The following is a 19,115-nucleotide window of genomic DNA, read 5'->3' on the forward strand; positions in this document are numbered from 1 at the left end:
AACTTGGGTGATCCATCAGCAATAAACAGCAAACTCCAGCATATTCCAGTGAGGGAGTGATTTGTCCCTCAGTTTGTTTCTCTGTCTCTCTGTCTGAAAACAACTTTGGTTTGGGTTTCAGCCTCTCACATTTAAACACAGTTCTCTGCTCCTTCTCCCCCATCGTTATTTCATCTGGCTTTGGTTTTTTTCTCACTTTCTTCTTTTTTTTTTTTTCCCTCTGGAAATTCTTTGGGATAGTTTTTGCTTTCCTTGGCATCCAGCACGGGGCTGGTGTTCAGCCTTCCACTCCCTCTCCTCTTTCTCCTGAGTTCAAGGTAAAGGGGAGTCAAATCCTTTGGAATCCTGGCAGTTTGTGGAGGAGGCTCTTCCCTGAAGGGCTGAGCTCTGGAAATGCTCTGCTGCTTCCCCTTGTGCTGAAAAGGAACATATAATGTGGAAATGCCTGGACTGTGAGAGGGGGGACTTCAGAGACTTCTGCTTTTGGGTTTTCCTGCTTTTTTTATTTTTTTTTTTTTATTTTTTTTTCCTCTATTTTTTTCTTCTTTTTTTTTTTCCTTATTTTTTCTTCCTTTTTTCCTTCTTTTTTTCCTTCTTTTTTTTTTCTTCTTTCTTTCTTTCTTTCTTTCTTTCTTTCTTTCTTTCTTTCTTTCTTTCTTTCTTTCTTTCTTTCTTTCTTTCTTTCTTTCTTTCTTTCTTTCTTTCTTTCTTTCTTTCTCTTTCTTCTTTCCTTCCTTTCCTCCCTTCTTCCTATTTTTTCTTTTTTTATTTTTTTCTTCTTTTTTTCCTTCATTTGGTTTTGTTTAGGTTGTTTTTGTTGTTGTTGTTACTTTTTTCCTCCTTTTTTTCCTTGTCCTTTAACCCCCCTTTTTTTTTAACTTCTTTTTTTTTTTTTTTCCCTTTTATTTTTCCCTCAGGCTTTCTTTGCAGCCATAAAACCCAGCAGCATCGCTGAGTTCTTTCCCACAGCAGAGTACAGAAAGAAAACATAGACAAAGACTTCAGGAATGCTTTTGGGAGCTCATTCTGAGCACTTTTATCTCTGCAGCTGGAATGTGAAACTTTTGGGGCAACACTTGGTGTGATGGAGCAGCATCAGCTGCCATCCCTGGCCTTGGGCACAAGGCTTTGGGGTCAGGTATTGGCCACATTGTGAGGAAAAGGAGTCAGGATGGTGCCCATCATTCCCTAAATTCCAACTGCTGGCTGGCAAAAGTGCCAGGGGTTTGTGCAGGGACATCTGGGGAAGGGGAAGCAGAGGAGGTTCCCAAGTTGGGAGCCAGGAGAGAATGTGGGAAGTGTGAAAGGGGGATGGGGAGGGCAGCAAACAGCAATTCACACAAAAGGAAATTGTTGGTGCAAGTGAATGCCTTTTCTTAGGGATATTGATAAATTTCTGCTGCTGTTGAAGGAGCCTAAATTATCCTCCTGCTTCTGTTCCCCTTGGCCTTTCTGCTGTTGCCTGGAAGACACGAGTGGAATCTGTCAGGACAAGAGGCCTTTGCTCATTGTTGTGCGGCTCCGGTGCTGCGCATTGTCCCTGGGCTCAGGCAGCTCATGTCAGCCTTTGTGTGCTGCAAGAAAAATGGTTTTCCTTTGCTGTGTCCAGATTCAGTTTGGAGCCTGTGTGGTTGCTTTGTTTGCAGAGCTCTCCTGGAGGCTCCAACAGCACCTTCAGCCCTTGGAGCTCCTCAGATCTGGGGCTGGGCTGGGCACAGTTTAATCTTCATCATTTGTGTTGTTTAAAGCAGAGGGAGCCCGAGCAGAGCAGGGCATTTTCTGTCAGGAATAAAAACCAGATCCCTGATTTTGGGTCTCAGCAGTTGGAAATGGAGCCAATTTCCCTCCTCAGCAGGAGCAGGGGTTGTGACACTCAGGAAAGTGATGGAGCCCTGGAGCAGCATCCCTGGGATCTGACTGACCCTCACTCCATCTCTGGCCATTTATAAAGAAACACTTATTTATAAATGAATGATTTATATTTATGATTTTGAAGCTGTTCTTAAAGCAGAACTGAAATGTAGCTGTTTGCTGGGAGGAAGATGCCCTCAGAGATGCACAGGGGAGTGCAAAAATGAAACTCTGAGTTTTGTAAGTCCCACTTGGTGTGGAGAATATTGATACAATCCTGTTTCTTCACTGCCTTTTTTTTGTTGTTGTTGTTGTTGTAATTAATCATATAGGAAATATATGGAAAATGGAAGATACTGTATTGAATATCTATTTCTTTTTCTTTTCCAGGCATCTATTAACAAGCTAAAAGTGACAGAACCATGGCTCAGTTTCCAACACCTTTTGGGGGTAAGTGTGTTCTGAACCGTTCCTGTGTGCAAAGACTTGGCACAAACACATTCCTTTGCAGGAGTTTTCTCTAGTGAAGTGTTTGTGCAGAGTGCATCTCTCTGAGCTGGGAGTTTCTGTGCTTTGGGATGGCTTTGCAGGCACCTCCCAAGAGCACAGAGCCCTGTGTGCTGCCCTGATCCCTTCCAGCCCCACTCTCTGTCCCTGCAGGGCACACTCAGCCCTTGGGGCACCACCTCATCCTGCTCCACTTGCACTGGAGCAGTGCAGATGCTTTTTCCTTTCAGGATTCCTGGATTTACTAGGTGCTAAAAAGTCCACCTTTGGGTGGTGTCACTTCCAGTTTTTCCCTTGTTGTCCCATCACCCACATTTAGGTTAGGGCAAAATTAACACATTTTTTAGCTCTTCATTTGCAACAGGGGAAGTTGTAGCATATGGAAATGTAATGAAAAATCTAGGATAGGTCCTGGTAGTGCAGTAGGGACAGGATTTTTGCTGTTCACATGAAATCACAGAATCCCAGACAGGTTTGGATTGAATTGGGAAGCTCATCCCATCCCACCCCTGCCATGGGGACAATTTCCACTGTCCCAGGCTGCTCCAAGCCCCAATGTCCAACCTGGCCTTGGGCATTGCCAGGGATCCAGGGGCAGCCTCAGCTGCTCTGGGAATTCCATCCCAGCCCTCCCCACCCTCCCAGGGAACAATTCCTCCTGTAGAACTCACCCAAATTTCCTCACTCAATTCCTGATGAACAGTCCCTCTTCCTTGTAGGTCCCTTCAGATCCTGGGAGTCCATTTAGGAGTTGAGTTTTGCAGCTGCTCTGCAGAAGGATTACAAAATACCAGTGCTGAGACACAGAAACTGCTCTGGTTGCATTTAAAGGTTGCATCTGTTGAGGGCTTTCCTCTGGGCAGGGTCAGATGGGATGTTGGGGAGGGAGAGATGCCTTTGCAGGTAAAAAGGAACTGGAATTCCATCTGTGTGTGCTCTGGGGGGAAATGACCTCCCACCCTTGGCTTGTTTGCAGAGTGCTGGGAGATAATAATTACACTCAGAAATAAACGAGGACGGTTTTTTTAGGTAATGTTTGTTCATGTCATTTCTCCATTTCTTTTGGACCAGGCAACCTGGATATCTGGGCTATTACTGTGGAGGAGAGAGCAAAGCATGATCAACAGTTCCATAGTCTGAAACCAACTGCTGGATTTATCACTGGTAAACAAACAGTTTCCACTTCTAATTTAGTTTAGTTAAACCTTAACTAGTGAGCCTAAATGTGTACAGAGCTGCTTGGGAGACATTTCCCAGCATTAGAAAATCTAAACAGGTATTTCTTATTTTATATCCCATTGTTGAAATGTCTTTCCACATCAGCCCCAACTTTTCTGTCATTTTCTGGTATTTTCTCTTTCCCATCCTGCTGTGGAAGGAGAGTGACTGTGTTCTTTGCCTGTGCCTGGGCTCAGCCCACCACACTGATATTGTGATGAATAAAAGGTCTGATTTAATAAAGGTCTGTCAATTTAACTGAAATCAGGTTTAGAAATTCAGTTTGTACAGCACTGACATCAGCATGCTTGACCTCTTGGAATGATCTAAATGCAAAACTGATTGAAGCAGTGGGAAGCAAAGCTCCAAATCAAGGAATTGCACTGACCCTAATAAATTTTCATCAAACTTTGGTCTCAAAGGCAACAGGAGGCCTCCTCTTGCTCTGTTTTTGTTACATTGAATTTTCTTAGTCATGGAATGGGTTGGGCTTCTGTTGCAGGTGTTTCTGCCTCCTGATTCCCCATTCCCTCTGCCAGGAGCTGGAGCTGAAGCCATGTCCTGTTTCTTTTACAGGTGATCAAGCCAGGAACTTTTTTTTCCAATCTGGGTTACCTCAGCCAGTGCTAGCACAGATATGGTGAGTGTGGGGTGGGCTCAGGGCTGGCTGTGGGGCACACAGGGCTGTGGGGTGGGGCTGAGCCCTCTGGGGTCACCACAACCCCATGGAACACTCCAGTTGTGGGGCAGAGGGGCTGGGAAAGGCCCCAGGGGTGCTGGTGACAGCCCAGATGTCCCCAGGTGTCCCCAAAGGGGCTGATGGCCCTGGGCTGTCCCACAAATGACATTTTGGAAGTTGGCAATTTCAAACCCTCTTTTCAAATTGCTGAACGCTTTCAGCTCTGTTAAAGCTGGACTAATATAAATTGCTAAGCACAGTAATTAGTAATTAATAATGAATCTGTTAATGGGAGAGCCTAGGCAAGGCCTGGAATATTTGTTACAAAAATGAAGATTGACATAAACTGTTTCTATTGGAGTCAAAGCTTAAAACTGGAAAATTTGTCACTCCTTGGTGAGTTCAGCCAGATCCAAATCTGCTGCTCATGACACAGCACAGACATTCCTGCACTGCCAGATTTCCCTGCAGGAATGAAAGGATTTCTGCTCCAAATTCTGTGACCCTGCCAGACCTGGACCTGTGTGTGGAGTGCCAGGACATGGAATTTTTTCCCAGAGGGCAGGGCTGGGTGGAATATTGGGAAGGAATTGTTCCCTGTGAGGCTGAGGAAGGGCTGGGATGGAATTCCCAGATTTGCTGTGGCTGCCCCTGGATCCCTGGCAGTGCCCAAGGCCAGGCTGGACACTGGGGACAGTGGGAGGTGTCCCTGGATGGGATTTAAAGTCCCTCTCAACCCAGTCCATTCCATGATTCTATGATTATTCATGGTTTGCATTAATAATATTAGTACCAACACAGATTTTGGTGCTAGACAGAGAGAATTAAAAGTAATTTTCATTCTAGATTGGGTAAAAGCAGCAGAAGGATGGAGAACTTGGAGAAATCTGTTCCTTTTTCCTCTGTGAACTATTTGAGAAGGAGTTTATTGCCATTACAAAAACTTTCTAGTGCAGTAAGGACTGTTCAAGGCAGAATTTTGCTCTGACAGGAGAAAGCGGAGAATTATTAAATTGCTTTGGAAATGTGCATGCCCAGATCTACATGGCTTTTAAATAAAGAGCTCATTTTCTTTTCTAATTATCTTCAGCTTAGATATATCAAAGCTGGACTGGTTGTCTTATTTGCTGAAGCTTCAGTGAGTGTTCAGATGTCCCTTTGGAACTTCTCTTGCCTCTGAATTAAACCAGGAAAGACGTTTTGTCTTAAACAAAACATCCTTTCTCCAAAAATCTTCCATAGGCATTGGCTTTAAATAGGTGTTAACAAAACCAAACAGTTGTAAATAGTCTGACTAAGGATCTCTTCCTCTCTGAATTATTCAGTTTTCCAGGCTCTTGAGAGGAAGGGAATCATTCCACTCCCTCTAGAGTTGTCATAGAGACAAGACCTGCACATTTTTGTTAATGAAGCTGAACTAAAACTTAATCAAGCTGCCTTTCTAAATCATAAAGCAGCTCATGGACATTCCTTTCTCTCTGTCTCTCTTATTTTTTCAGTCATCTCTGAATTAAGAGAAATAAATATTTAAGGAAAAAAAAATCTTTAAATAGATCCTTGAGTACTTTAGACGGAGTAATGAGCCCAAAACCTCTAAGAGATGGGAGCTGCAGAAAAATGCTCTTCCATCAGTATTTGCTCCTGGAATAGCTGGGGTGGGGATTTATAGGCAGCATTTGGTTGTTACTGGGAGAGAAAGGGAGATACAGGAGTCTTCAAGGAAGGAAAGTTCTAATTCTGAGTTAGAACAACTTGTAAAACTCTGGAATTAATTTTCTGATGTGAGAAATCCCAGACTGGTTTGGGATTTGGGAAGGACCTTAAATCCCACCCAGTGCCAGCCCTGCCATGGCAGGGACACCTCCCACTGTCCCCAATGTCCAACCTGGCCTTGGGCACTGCCAGGGATCCAGGGGAATCCATGAGGAAGAGTCTCTCTGGATGTCTGTGTGTGATATTTTGGAAGTGTTTTCCTATTCTTGATCATTCTACTGGTTTTAGCTACAGTTGATTGTAATAATGTGAGAAAATCCTGGCCTGTGTTTCCTAAAGGATCCCTCACAGCTGGAGGGACACAGGGAATAAATCTGATCAATCCCTCATTCCTGGGCCCATAAAAACTTCCCCAGAATTCACAGTCCTTTGAAACAGCAGCTCCCTGGTTTTTATTAGCACTGAGAATTCCTGTGTCCCTTGCACTCCTCATTCAAGGAAAGAAAAGTCTCTGGGACCTCAGTGAGCAAAGGAGTGAAATATTATGATCTCCAATGACAACTTCTGTGCTGTTCTACCCTTCACCAGCTCCAGACTCCTCCAGGCTGGTGATCAATTAAGAAACCTCTAATTGGGCTTTGAGCTGGGCCTGCAGTGGCTTGGGAGATAACTGTGCTTAAAGAGAATAATCTGCCTTTCTTTAGAGCCCTGAGGAATGGGGCCTCAAAGAGCATCTCCTGTGTGGCCTGGCCCCCTGGAATGAAGGGAGAACTGAAATAATCAGTGCCAGGTGTTCTCCAGGCCTTTGGAGTTACTGATTTTGTCAGGACAGAGTCACTGGGTGCCTTCCCTGTTCCTGATATCTGCTCCCCTCCCAGCCAAGGGTGGGCAAAGAGGGAGCTGTCATTCTATAATTCTGTAATTCTGGGAGCTGTCACTTCCTGCAAGGCCCCCATGGGCTGACTGAGGCTGACACCTGAGTGCTGCTCACTGCAGAGCCTGGGACACATCTGGGGCTGTGCAGTGCAGTGTGGCAATGTGTGGGGTTTTTCATCTTCTTTTCTTTGTGTCAGAGCCAGGATTAAAGCACAGGAGATGCAGTTTCATGTTTGGGCTCAGGTGTTTATTATTTCTTATCTGTTACAGTCTCACAAGTTGTGAGTTCCAGCCAACAAGGCAGAAAATGGCTCTGTCTCTAACTCTTTCTAAGGTTTTTTAAGCCCAAATTGTCCAATTAGCAAAGGACACCTAAATTATTTTGACTTTTAACCCAACCACCCCATGGCCCACAACACGGATTTTTTCACCCAATTACAAAACACCACCCAGACTATGAAGGAGGAGAAGGTGAAAAAGAAGGACTCAGCCCCTGCCCTAAATCCTCCATCCTGCTTTAGATCTCTATTCCTGTATTCTAAACCCTTCAGCTCTGAGTTTTGCCCCCTGTGATATCACACACTTCTATCCCAACTCCACAGGCACAATCCCAGGGCTGTCACTCAATTTTGGGAGCCTTTTCCAGGGCCTCAGGTCAGTGCAGGGTTTGCTGCACTGGCAGCACAGAGAGTCTGCAATTCTCACTGATCAGGGCTCCAACAGCTAAATCAGTCCAGATTTGGGACCTGCAGGTGCTCCTTGGCTTGGCACAGTGCTGGTTTCATGGGTAGATGGTTTGTATGCTAATTACAGCACATTTGATGGGAAAACTGCCTGTGTTCAGTTTCTGCACCTCATAAATGCAGAAGTAATCAAGCTGGCTTTTCATTCTGCAGAAAAGCTGAGAGAAAGGAGGAGGAAAAGATCCGTGGGGAAGGATTTGTCAGCACCTGAGCCCTTGGGGTGGTGCTGAGCCCACTGCAGCTCTTGTCATTAGATACAAACACAGGCCTGGCCTACAGAATATAATAAATATTTAGTCAGTGTTTAATCCAGTTACTCTGCACTGGTTCTGGCCAGACCACGAATGAAACAAATGCCAGGGCACCACATTGTCCCAACTTCATTAGGAGCAGAAATTAGTGGAATGAGCTGGTATTTACTGGCAGGCCCTCCCTGCATTTCAGGTGCAGCACAGTAAAATCCAGCAGCCTGACATCAACTCCTGCAACTGGAAATGAAAATGTGTCCTATTTTTGCAGGAAGAGTTTGTCAGAGAAAAGCTGCTTTATGTTCTCATGCTGTAAAGCTGGAGAAATTCTGGGGGTTGCAGAGAACTCTCTGCACTGATATTTGTGCTGGTAATTCCAATAATGAAGCTGTTGGTGTAGAGTAAAGGAGTTCACAGAAGGTCAGATGTTGAATGAAAAGCTACAGCAGCTGATGTGAATTGGAGTTCAATGAGAGCAATGACACTGGTGCATATCAGAGTTTCTGACTGCTGGGCAATGAATGTTTTCCCATGTAGGATGCAAAGATTTGCTGTGTCCCAGCTGGAAATGGTGCCTGGAGAGTCGAGGTTCCTACAGGGTGATCTTTGATCTTCCTTCATTTTCCTGGCCAGGGATAGAACCCACTGAGGGTCTGTCTGTGCTTGTTAATAGAAAGGTTTATATCTTATAAATCAAAATATTTGCAGGTATAGAAACCACTGTTAAGACAGGCTGGGAGAGCTGGGGGTGCTCACCTGCAGAGGAGAAGCTCCAGGGAGAGCTCAGAGCACCTAAAGGGGCTCCAGGAGAGCTGCAGAGGGACTGGGGACAAGGGATGGAGGGACAGGACACAGGGAATGGCTTCAGAGTAGGATTTGATGGGATCTTGGGCAGGAATTGTTCCCTGGGAGGGTGGGGAAGGCCCTGGGATGGAATTCCCAGATTTGCTGTGGCTGCCCCTGGATCCCTGGCAGTGCCCAAGGCCAGGTTGGACATTGGGGACAGTGGGAGGTGTCCCTGCCATGGCACTGGGTGGGAATGAAATGAGCTCTAAGGTTTCTCCCAGCTCAGCCCAGTCTGGGGTTCTGGGATTCAGCATCTTTCAGGCACAGGTGCAGCACATGCTGTTTAAGGATATCAACATCTAAGTCTCAGTGTCTTCTCTGGATTTTAATTAAATGCTGCTCCCAGATTTTAATTTCTATTATGTAGCCCCATGACCTCAGAACTGGTGGATGAAGGCAGCTACAGCACTGAAAATCATTTTTTAGGGGTGCTGAGAGGTTTGGAGTGTCTCTGATGCTGCTGGAGATCTAAACCTGTGCTGGGATCTGCCTCTCCATGGGGGTTTTCAAGTTTTGGGTTTTTTTTGTTTTTTTTTTTTTTTTTTTGGGGGAGGATTTCCATTTTGCCACTGCCTTTACCTGCCTGTCTCCTTGTGTATCAGTTATAAATAGTTGTCAGTTCACTGGGGTCCTTCTGGGATAATTTTCCACCTAGTTGCACAAAACCTCTCTTTGAGAGGAATTTGATCAGAAATGAAGCTCTGGCACAATCACACTACCCAGGGCCACACCCGTGACATAGAAATAAATGCATCAACTTCAAAATCTGTATGATTGCAGTGCTGAAATCTGTACTTAATTCTTCAAACAAATGCAAAGAAACAAGCATGGTGTTTAAAAGCAAGTTTACAGCTGGGTCTGTTATTGATGTGCGTTTACTCAGGATTTTTTTTTTGGTGTGCAGTGGCAGGAGCTGACACTCTTCTTCCTGCTTCTCTCCCCCCAAAGCTCCCACCCCTATTCCCTGCTGAGCTGGGTTTTCTTAACTAGCAAGGGAAGGAACAAAAAGCAGACTGTTTAAGTCAGACTCCTTTCCCTGAAAGCCTATTCAAGGCCTAGGCCCAATGTTTCATCTTGAGTGCTATTGTTTAATTGAAAACACATTTGCACACTCGCAGATGGAGCAGTGCTGAGGGGAGTCACAGATTTAAAGAATGTTTTATTTTAAGTACAGATTTGCAGACTCAGTGATTTGCTTCTCTGTTTGAGGACCCTGTGCTTTCATTGGGGTGATTTTGCAAAGTTTTTGTGCAGCTGCATTTGTTCTGGATGCTTCGTTGCAATTCCTCCAAGAGTTGAAAAGCAACTGCAAAATTATTTATTAATCACCCCAGGAAAGAAATAAAGGAGCTCTTAAGTTTAAATAGTGTCTTATTTTTAGCCTGGCATATTTTTGGGTAGAAATTAGTGAGAATTCCGGAATCTCTGAGGCTGGAAAAGCCCTCCCAGAACATCCCAGCTGTGCCCACCTTGTCCCCAGGGCAGAGCTCTGAGTGCCACCTCCAGGTGACACCTGCAGGGATGGGCACTCCAAAGCTCCCTGGGCAGCCCCTGCCAAGGCCTGAGCCCCCTTTCCATGGGGAAATTCCTGCTGCTGGCCAAGCTGAGCCTCCCCTGGCCCAGCCTGAGGCCGTTCCCTCTCCTCCTGTCCCTGTTCCCTGGGAGCAGAGCCCGACCCCCCCGGCTGTCCTCTCCTGGCAGGGACTTGTGCAGAGCCACAAGGTCCCCCCTGAGCCTCCTTTTCTCCAGGCTCAGCCCCTTCCCAGCTCCCTCAGCCCCTCCTGGGGCTCCAGACCCTTCCCCAGCTCCCTCAGCCCCTCCTGGGGCTCCAGACCCTTCCTCAGCCTGGAATCTCCATACTCATTTGAGCCTGTTCCTGGGGCAGGGCCTGAAGTTCCATATTGCAGAACATAACTGTCCAAACACTGTGTTTTTCAGGGCTCTAGCTGACATGAACAATGACGGGAGGATGGATCCTTTGGAGTTTTCCATAGCTATGAAACTGATCAAACTGAAGCTCCAGGGTTACCAGCTCCCGGCCGCGCTGCCGCCCGTCATGAAGCAGCCGCCCCTCGCCCTGCCCGGTGCCCCAGGATTTGGTAAGATCCCTCTTTTCCTCTCTTTTCCTCATTGCTACCTGGGGCTGCAGCAATTCCGTTGTCCTTTTGCAGTTTCTCTAAGAAAATTTTAGGAAAAAAGTGCTTCCGAGAGCATGTGGACTCAAACCCTGATGTTGCACATTCACTGAGACAAATTGCACTGGGCTTTTAGCTGAGCTGAGCTCCTGTTTGCTTCAGGCTTGCACTGCTCCAAACAAAACATGGCTCAGGTGGTGGGGCTAGTGCATTCCAAAGGGCTGGAGCTGTGGTTTAAACTATTGGCATTACTGGATCTCCAGCTTTGGCAAGATCTGCTCTGTTGTTCTTGAGCTTTTTTCAATCCCTGCACCTTCTGCTTTGATGAGCAGGGCTGCTCTGGTAGGAGTGAAATATCACCAAAGTCACCATCATTTCTAGGAAAAGAGTAGGGAAGAAGGGATGGAGAAAGGAAAATGACTAAGAAAAGCTGAACCTCTAACACCTGTTGTGAGAGGTTCTTTCCCTTTCTGCTTTAGCCTTTGCTGTAGCTCAGGGTTATTGGTGCCTGGGAATCACAGAAGGGTTTGGAATGGAAGGGACCTCAAAGTCCATCCAGTGCCCCCCTGCCATGGCAGGGACACCTCCCACTGTCCCCAATGTCCAACCTGGCCTTGGGCACTGCCAGGGATTCAGGGGCAGCCACAGCAAATCTGGGAATTCCAGCCCAGGGCCTGCCCACCCTCCCAGGGAACAATTCCTGCCCCAGATCCCATCTAAATGTCCTGGACCAGTGCTTTTGATTAACTGCTTGCAGCAGTGTGGTTTGATCCACTGTAACCCCACAAGTTTTACAGTCAGAAATAAAATTCTTTGGAAGAAAACAGTGAAACTGAGCAGAGCAAATACATGGTTAAGTGAAAAAAGGCAAAATGAAATGAGCCCCTACAAACCCCAGCCAAATGGGTCATTCCCTTATTCTCATTCCGTGTAGATTGGTGTGAGCTGTTTGCACACCCCTCCTCCTTCCCCTGGCACCACTGGCGCTCCTTAACCTCCCTGGTTCCTGCAGCTGTGCTTACCCTGAGCCTCTCATCCCTGTGCCCTCCCCATGAGCTTTGCCCTGTCTCATCCCAGCTGGAGGCTGGAGCACTAATCCTGGAGCTCTGTGTCAGCCTGGGGGGTCACTCCTCCCCGGGGCTGCCACCGCTGCTCCTCACTCTGTTCCAGACACACAATTCCTTTCTTAGATGCTGCTGGACAGTTTGGGGCGGGGCTGTCCCTGTGCCCTGTGTCCCTTTTGTGTCCCTGCTGTGCTGCCCTGGGCTGGGAGGCTGTCCCAGGGGTGGGGAGGTGTCCCTGGAGGTGTCACTGGAGGTGTCACTAGAGGTGTCAGTGTCCCTGCAGGCGCTGTGTCAAGGTGTGTGTCAGAACCAACCTGTGCTTTTCTCTGTGCCCATAGGTCTTGGGGGCATTGCCAACATGCCCTCCCTCACCACTGTGGCCCCAGTGCCCATGGCATCCATCCCAGTCGTGGGGATGTCCCCCCCACTGGTGTCCTCTGTCCCCGCCGCCGTCCCTCCCCTGGCTAACGGAGCTCCTGCTGTCATCCAGCCCCTGCCTGCTTTCGCTCACCCCGGTACGCCGCTCTCACTCTCTGTCTCCTGCTCCTAACAGCTCCCCTGCATTTCCTTGGGACACGTGGGATTAGCCACTCCCAGTGATGCCTTTGGGGAAGGACTGTGCTTTGCTTTAGCCCACTTGGCACACTTGGAGAAGAGCTAAAAGAAGGAATGTGGACATGGCCTCCCGCAGGAGTCCCTCGTGGTGAGAAAATAAAACAGCACTTGGAGAAATGAATTTGGCAGGAAACTGTTGCCTGGAAATTGGGCCTCTCCTGTCTCTTTATAGCGGCTGGAGTACTGCTGTCTGTTAGGGTGGCTTTAATACTGAACTCCATATAGTTTCTAATGTGTACCAAAATATAATTTAGTATCAACAAGGTTTCCATAAAGCTGTGGAAGTAGAAAGATACGAGGGAGGTGCCCTTGTCTTTCCCCCTGTCCTGCTGGACTCTCTGATCTCTATATTGTTAAAAAGTTCCCATCAGACCCCCAGTGCTTGTGCTTGATGTAGGAGCTGAATGAATGTCACGGGAATTGCCTAGTTGACTGTGAATAGCAATAAATCCCTGTTTTCTCTCTTCCCAGCCACTTTGCCAAAGAGTTCTTCCTTCAGCCGCTCGGGGCCGGGAGCTCAGCTCAATGCAAAGCTGCAAAAGGCACAATCCTTCGACGTGGCCAGGTGGGGCTGGGCCAGGGAGGGGCAGCCAGGGGGGGTTTGGGTCCCCAGGCTTGGGAAAACTCCTTCCCTTCACCAGAGTGGTTGTCTGAAACAATAGTTGTGGCAGAAATCACTTCCTGCGCTGAAGGTACCACTTCAGTCTTCTGAGGCTTTACAGGGAATGCTCCAGGAGCAGGGAATCATAGAAATAAAATGGAAATAAATCATGGAGTGCTGTGGCTTTACAGGGAATGCTCCAGGAGCAGGAATCATGGAAATAAAATGGAAATAAATCATGGGGTGCTGTGGCTTTACAAGGAATGCTCCAGGAGCAGGGAATCATGGAAATAAAATAATTAACTGCTAACAGCACTGGCATTATCTTCACTTGATTTTTGGAACAGCATTTGCTCCTATAAACAAAACCTGCATCGTGCACAGACACTCCTGGTACTGTGAAAACAAGACTAGTAATACATTATTTAAAATGAATAACTCCAGGGTAATTGCTAAAAGCAAAATATTTAATAGGTCTCATGCTTTAAATGCATTCCACATTACTGTTTCTTCCATATTCTTCAAGTTCTGTGTGAAAAAGAATTTAGAGGGGTTTTAGATTATTCCAAGGCCTAGAAAAATGTGTGGTTGGGCAAAAAAGGTTTTACTCTGGTTTAAAAAAATGGATCTAACAAAATGAAACTCCCTCAGGGGGGGTAAGAACAGGATTTCCCAAAGTCCTTATAAATCATCTCTCACAGCTCTGTGGCACAGGTTTTTTTGCAAAGGAAAGTGGCTTGAGACACAATTAAATGATGTGGTTTTATTTTCATTTCCTTCTGCAGGCTTGTGTATTACCCTGCTGTTAGATAAGTGGCTCTACTCAGTATTGGCAAATAATTAAAAGTCTTTAAAAACAATTTATTTTCTCTCTGAAATCTAAACCGACCTGTAACAGAGTAGGGATGTTCTGATATAATTCATGTGTGACACACAAGTTAAAATGTGTGGAACCCCCAAATCCAGAAAAACTGAGGAGGAATTCCCATGGGTAAAAATAAAATATTTAGCCTATTTTCTTATTTTCATCATTGAAGGGGCAGCTTGATTTTGCTTTGCTCCCATGAAGGGGTATTATTAAAGCTCAAGAGATTGGAAATCAGGAATAGAAATAGAAATAGAGATACTGCTTTGTTTCTTGTCATGTGAGAATGGTTTATAAGGTCAGAAAAAGGACAAAGTCTGAATGTGCCTAAAGGCAGAAAAACTCTGCTCCTTGTTTTTCAGAATTAAGACTTCTCAGCCTCCAAGCCTGGGAAATTAGAGCTGCAAATCAACTCAGCCTGCAATGGGAATGAATTAAAACTGGGAATTTTACATTCCTCACTTGAGTTCCATTATGAGAAACTTTACATTCCAATATGGCTTTTTCACACCTTTTTTCCTACATTTCCAGTATATTTTACATTTGCTTTCTTTTGTCAGCTCTATTTGGCTACGAGAAACAATTAAAGAGTAAAATGTTATTCTGCATTTCCTGTTTACATGTTTAGGTAAAATCTTGTAGCATCTCTGAACAATTTAGGTTCCTTCATTCTCTGCCAGTAAAGGAAAAAGCAAAACTCTTAGGAAAAAAAAATCATCTTCCAAGAGAATGAATTGTGACAAATGTTTGCAAACAAGAGGTCAGACCTGTGGTGGTTTCAGGAATAGCAGGGGAATATTAGATCATGGGATATTGGGATGGATTGGGTTGGGAGGGACTTTAAATCCCACCCAGTGCCAGCCCTGCCGTGGCAGGGACACATCCCACTGTCCCCAATGTCCAGCCTGGCCTTGGGCACTGCCAGGGATCCAGGGGCAGCCACAGCAAATCTGGGACACCTCAGTACCCCCCCACCCTCACAGCAAAACTGGGGAAAAGAACACTTCCAGGCATAAAACTTGTTCTCAGTGCAGCACCTCAGCCTCTTGTGGGGGGGCAGGCCCTGGAATAGAATTCCCAGATTTGCTGTGGCTGCCCCTGGATCCCTGGCAGTGCCCAAGGCCAGGCTGGACATTGGGGACAGTGGGAGGTGTCCCTGCCATGGCAGGGGTGGGAATAAAATGAGCTCTAAGGTCCCTCCAGAAACCTTTCTGTGATTTATGACTTTGTGATTGAGATTGAGATGAAATTCCCAATTGTCCCTGCTGTCCTTGCAGCTCTCCTGCCGTGGCAGAGTGGGCTGTGCCTCAATCCTCACGGCTCAAGTACCGGCAGCTCTTCAACAGCCACGACAAAACCATGAGTGGACACTTGACAGGTACTGCTCAGCTTCTCTTGTCTCCTTGTTTCCAGCTCTAAGAGCCAATTTAATGCCTCTGAGGGTGCTGTTCACATAGTAAGAGGCTCATCAGTATTTTTCTGTTTGAATCTCCCAAGTGCTTAATGCTCTTGTTTAGAAGCAAATATTCATCACAGCTGGGATCATTTTATTACCATCTTTATTTTATTTTCTGCAAAGTTGGCCCTGGGAAATGTTTCTGGAGAAGGGCACAGTGGGTTCTGAAAAACTTGTGCAGCCGTTTCCAGTGCTTGATTCACTCACTGCTGAGAGCAGTGTCCAGTTCCAGGGAGAGACTAGACTGGTCCCCTGGCTTGATTTTACCTGGTTTGGAGCTGTCTTGGGTTTTAATCTGAATGATTTGGTTGCCCAGATTTGCTGTGGCTGCCCCTGGATCCCTGGCAGTGCCCAAGGCCAGGTTGGACATTGGGGACATGGGAGGTGTCCCTGCCATGGCACTGGATGGGCTTTGAGGTCCCTCCCAGCCCAAACCAGTCTGGGATTCTGTGGTTGTTTTGCAGAAGTGAAGTATTATTTCTTGGTTATTTGGGGGAGCAAAGTTCCTGCTGGTGACATGTTTTGATTATTTTGTTAATATTTGTTTCCATTTCAGGTCCCCAAGCCAGAACGATTCTCATGCAGTCAAGTTTACCCCAGGCTCAGCTGGCTACAATATGGTAAAACAAATGTTCCCATTTCCATCAAAACACAAACTGTTCTGAAACCTCTGCACTGGAGCCCGTGGGGTTTTCTCCATTTTTTAGTCTCACTGATAAATCACATTGCCCTTTGTCATGTGGAACTTTATAAACAAAACCTGCACTTCTGTGCCTTTATTAATATTATTCCACAAGAGCACCAGGAGCATCTTTTGTGTGATGTTTTGGAAGTTGGGGTTCAGTGCTGGGTTTTTAGGCAGAGCAGATGTTCAGCATCCTGTGCCTTCCACATTCCCTGACAGAGCACCAGGGAAACATTTACCTTTGCACAGGTGGTAGAACAGGAATCTTAACCCAAGCCACACTTTCTGTGGGATATCTCTGCCTTTTCCATGGGCTTGAGAGGGCTGATTTCCCAGGGCCTGGACCTACAGACCTTTACAAGAATGGATTTTAAAAGGTTTTGTCTCAGCTTCCCTTTTGCCTTCCAACTTGTTGTTTGCTGAACTTTATTATGTTTTTATTGCCCCATGGAAAGTTGTTCCTAATTAACTTCTGTCCTTTAGGAGTGTTTGCTTGAGAAGCATTGGAGCTGGCCCAGGGGCTCAGTGTGAGGATGGCAGTGCTGCAGTCACTCTGACAAGGCCATTCAGCTGCACTTGTTCTCTTTGCAAAGCACTGGCAGTTGTGTTATAAATTAAAAACCACTCTCTCCTTCTCTCTTTCCTAACAAAGGGATAAAAACAAATCAGCCCAGTCCCCCCAGCAGATGATTAACCAAGAAATACTCTGCTTTTGGCAGCCTTGGAGTGTTTGTGTGGGCAGGCAGCTGCCACCAGCTCACTGCAGGAGCTGCAAACAGGACTCACTCAGCTGGGGACATTCACAGCTGCCAGTGCACTGAGATAAGGAAGGGATATTCCAGCTCTTGGTGGTCCTTTCCTGAGCCCTGCTCTGGGGTGAGGTTTGTCAGCCTGGGGTGAGGTTTGTCAGCCTGGGCTGACTCACACACTCAAAGGGAAGAGTTGGTGCTCAGCCTCTGGGCTCTCCTGGGAGTTCTAACCCAGGTGTGGGCCCAGCTGCTCAGTCATTTCTGTGCCTGGCACATTCCCACTCTCCTGGCTCATTCCTGTGCTCCAGCCTCAGGAGTTCAGTGTCACAGGTGTGGCTGGAGGGAGGCTGGGATTGTCTCCCAGATTTAAATCCCATCAGCCAAAAGTCCTGTGCCTTGGGACTTCAAAGGAATTGATCACTTACTTCCCTTTGATTTTCACAGCATCAGGGGAGATTTTCCTGCATGGTTAAAGTGCAGCATGATGGAGAAACAAATCCTGAGTGGGAAGGGACCCACAGAGGTCATCCAGAGCCCCAACAATCCCCCCTGGGCATCCCTGGCAGGGCTGTCCAAAGGCTCCTGGAGCTCTGGGGCTGTGCCCATTCCCTGGGGAGCCTGGGCAGTGCCTGAACCCTCTGGGGGCAGAGCCTTGCCCTACAATCCCCCCTCAATCCCTTTGGGACAGCTCCAGCCTCTCCCTGAGTGCTGTCTCTGGCTGTTAATTTAGTCCAACACCACCTCAACAGGAGTAAAAGCATTTTGTGCCTCTGTTGCAGTTCTGCTTTGGGACTATCCAGAAACTACTGCATAACTTTTAATGTGTGCATCATGCCAGGGTGGGTTGGTGCTTGTCAGGACTAGAACATCACTGGCTTTGATTTCACTGCCAGTGGGTGCCCTGGAATGTGAGATAGGAGCCTCCAGGGAGGAAGGAGACCAAACCTAAAAGTTCTGCCAAACACCTGAGCTGGTTCTTTTGGGTGTTCATGAGGTGTTCCAGAGAACTGCACTGGCTGAAGTTCCTTCTCTGGCATGTGCTGCAGGCAGCAGTCAGAGCAGGAGAAGGAGAAGCTGTGGCTGCAAGGCTGGATTTCAGCCAGCCAGCCATGAGAGTTGGGGGAAATAGGGAATTTGGGGTTTGCTTTTCATTTGTTTTGAAAAAACAGTGTGGCAAAAATAGTGAAATAATTGAATTCATTTGGAACTTAAATGTTGAAACAATGCTTTTGAAGAGTGATTTTTAATATTTAATAATTTCCTTGCTTTGTCCCTTCCCTTTAACAAGGAATCTCTCTGACATTGATCAAGATGGGAAGCTGACAGCTGAGGAGTTTATCCTGGCTATGCACCTCATTGATGTAGCAATGTCTGGTCAGCCACTGCCACCTGCACTGCCCCCAGAGTACATCCCACCTTCATTCAGGTAACTGCTCGTCCCTGGGGAATCTCCCTCCTGGGTTTTGTCTCTCATTTGCGATGTTTCTGTGAGTGCAGGACACTGAGCAGTGACCCCTCACCTTTTGCCCTGTAAGAACAATGTTTGGGTGGGTGTTTATGCTGCCACACCTTCCAAACTTGCTCAGTTTGGCTGTAGAAATCTAGATTTAAGTTCAGGCTTCTACTCCTGTAGAGCAGTTGGAATATTTTGGAATTCCAATATGGATTTGCACTGCACCACATCCAGCCCCTTTTGATCCAGCTGGGTTTGGGAGCAGTGGGGTCACTCATCACTTCTCTTGCTCCATTTCACTTCTTTGTGGAGAAATAATTGGGAAGACAGTCACAGCAATGGAAATGAGTGTTTTTATACTGTGTTCTTCTTTAGGTATCCTCCTAAAGATTCCAAATTTTCGTGTATTCCACCTGGGATCTTGCTTTTAGCTTGACTCTAGTGAGCTCTTCCTCTGTCTCTGCTATTTTTGCTGTAGTTTAGGTCAGCATTTCCCCAAACCCATACTGGCTGGGGAGAAATCTGCCCCCAAGTGAGAGATCTTGGGGACAGGGTTGAACCCATCTGGAAGCAGAATTTGAGACTGGGATTCTCAGCTCACCAGTGAACTGCTGGGATCCTGGAAAATCCTGTTCTCCTGAGGCAATGTCTGAGTGAGACCCTCTGGCCAACACTTAATGAACATTGACTACCATTAAACATTACATCATTGCATTTAATTTGATCTCATCATTAAATCAGAAATAATTTGTGTAGGCCTGGGTTCTGTTAAGCACCTCAGTTCCTGTTTCCTTGGCAGAAGAGTCCGCTC

The 19,115-nt window shown here is 46.6% G+C and overlaps 1 protein-coding gene across 7 annotated transcripts in view; it reads left to right on the forward strand.

Moving 5' to 3' along the window:
• The window catches only part of ITSN1 (intersectin 1), a 110,989-nt gene that overhangs the window by 27,556 nt on the left and 64,318 nt on the right, over nt 1–19,115 (forward strand). For 6 of the 7 annotated variants that reach the window (XM_083884041.1, XM_083884043.1, XM_083884046.1 and 3 more), the window contains exons 2-11: nt 2,242–2,301; nt 3,430–3,522; nt 4,153–4,216; nt 10,620–10,780; nt 12,219–12,395; nt 12,967–13,060; nt 15,239–15,339; nt 15,974–16,037; nt 18,140–18,277; nt 19,104–19,115. The exon at nt 19,104–19,115 is cut by the window's right edge and continues 104 nt beyond it. In XM_083884041.1, the coding sequence (XP_083740167.1) occupies nt 2,274–2,301; nt 3,430–3,522; nt 4,153–4,216; nt 10,620–10,780; nt 12,219–12,395; nt 12,967–13,060; nt 15,239–15,339; nt 15,974–16,037; nt 18,140–18,277; nt 19,104–19,115 (932 nt within the window). In that variant the 5' untranslated portion in view covers nt 2,242–2,273. The remainder of the gene's footprint in view (nt 1–2,241; nt 2,302–3,429; nt 3,523–4,152; nt 4,217–10,619; nt 10,781–12,218; nt 12,396–12,966; nt 13,061–15,238; nt 15,340–15,973; nt 16,038–18,139; nt 18,278–19,103) is intronic. The other variant, XM_083884044.1, reaches the window with a different exon arrangement.

The sequence above is a fragment of the Zosterops lateralis genome (assembly GCF_965231275.1).
Source record: "Zosterops lateralis genome assembly, chromosome: 2".
NCBI classification, from domain to species: Eukaryota; Metazoa; Chordata; class Aves; order Passeriformes; family Zosteropidae; genus Zosterops; species Zosterops lateralis.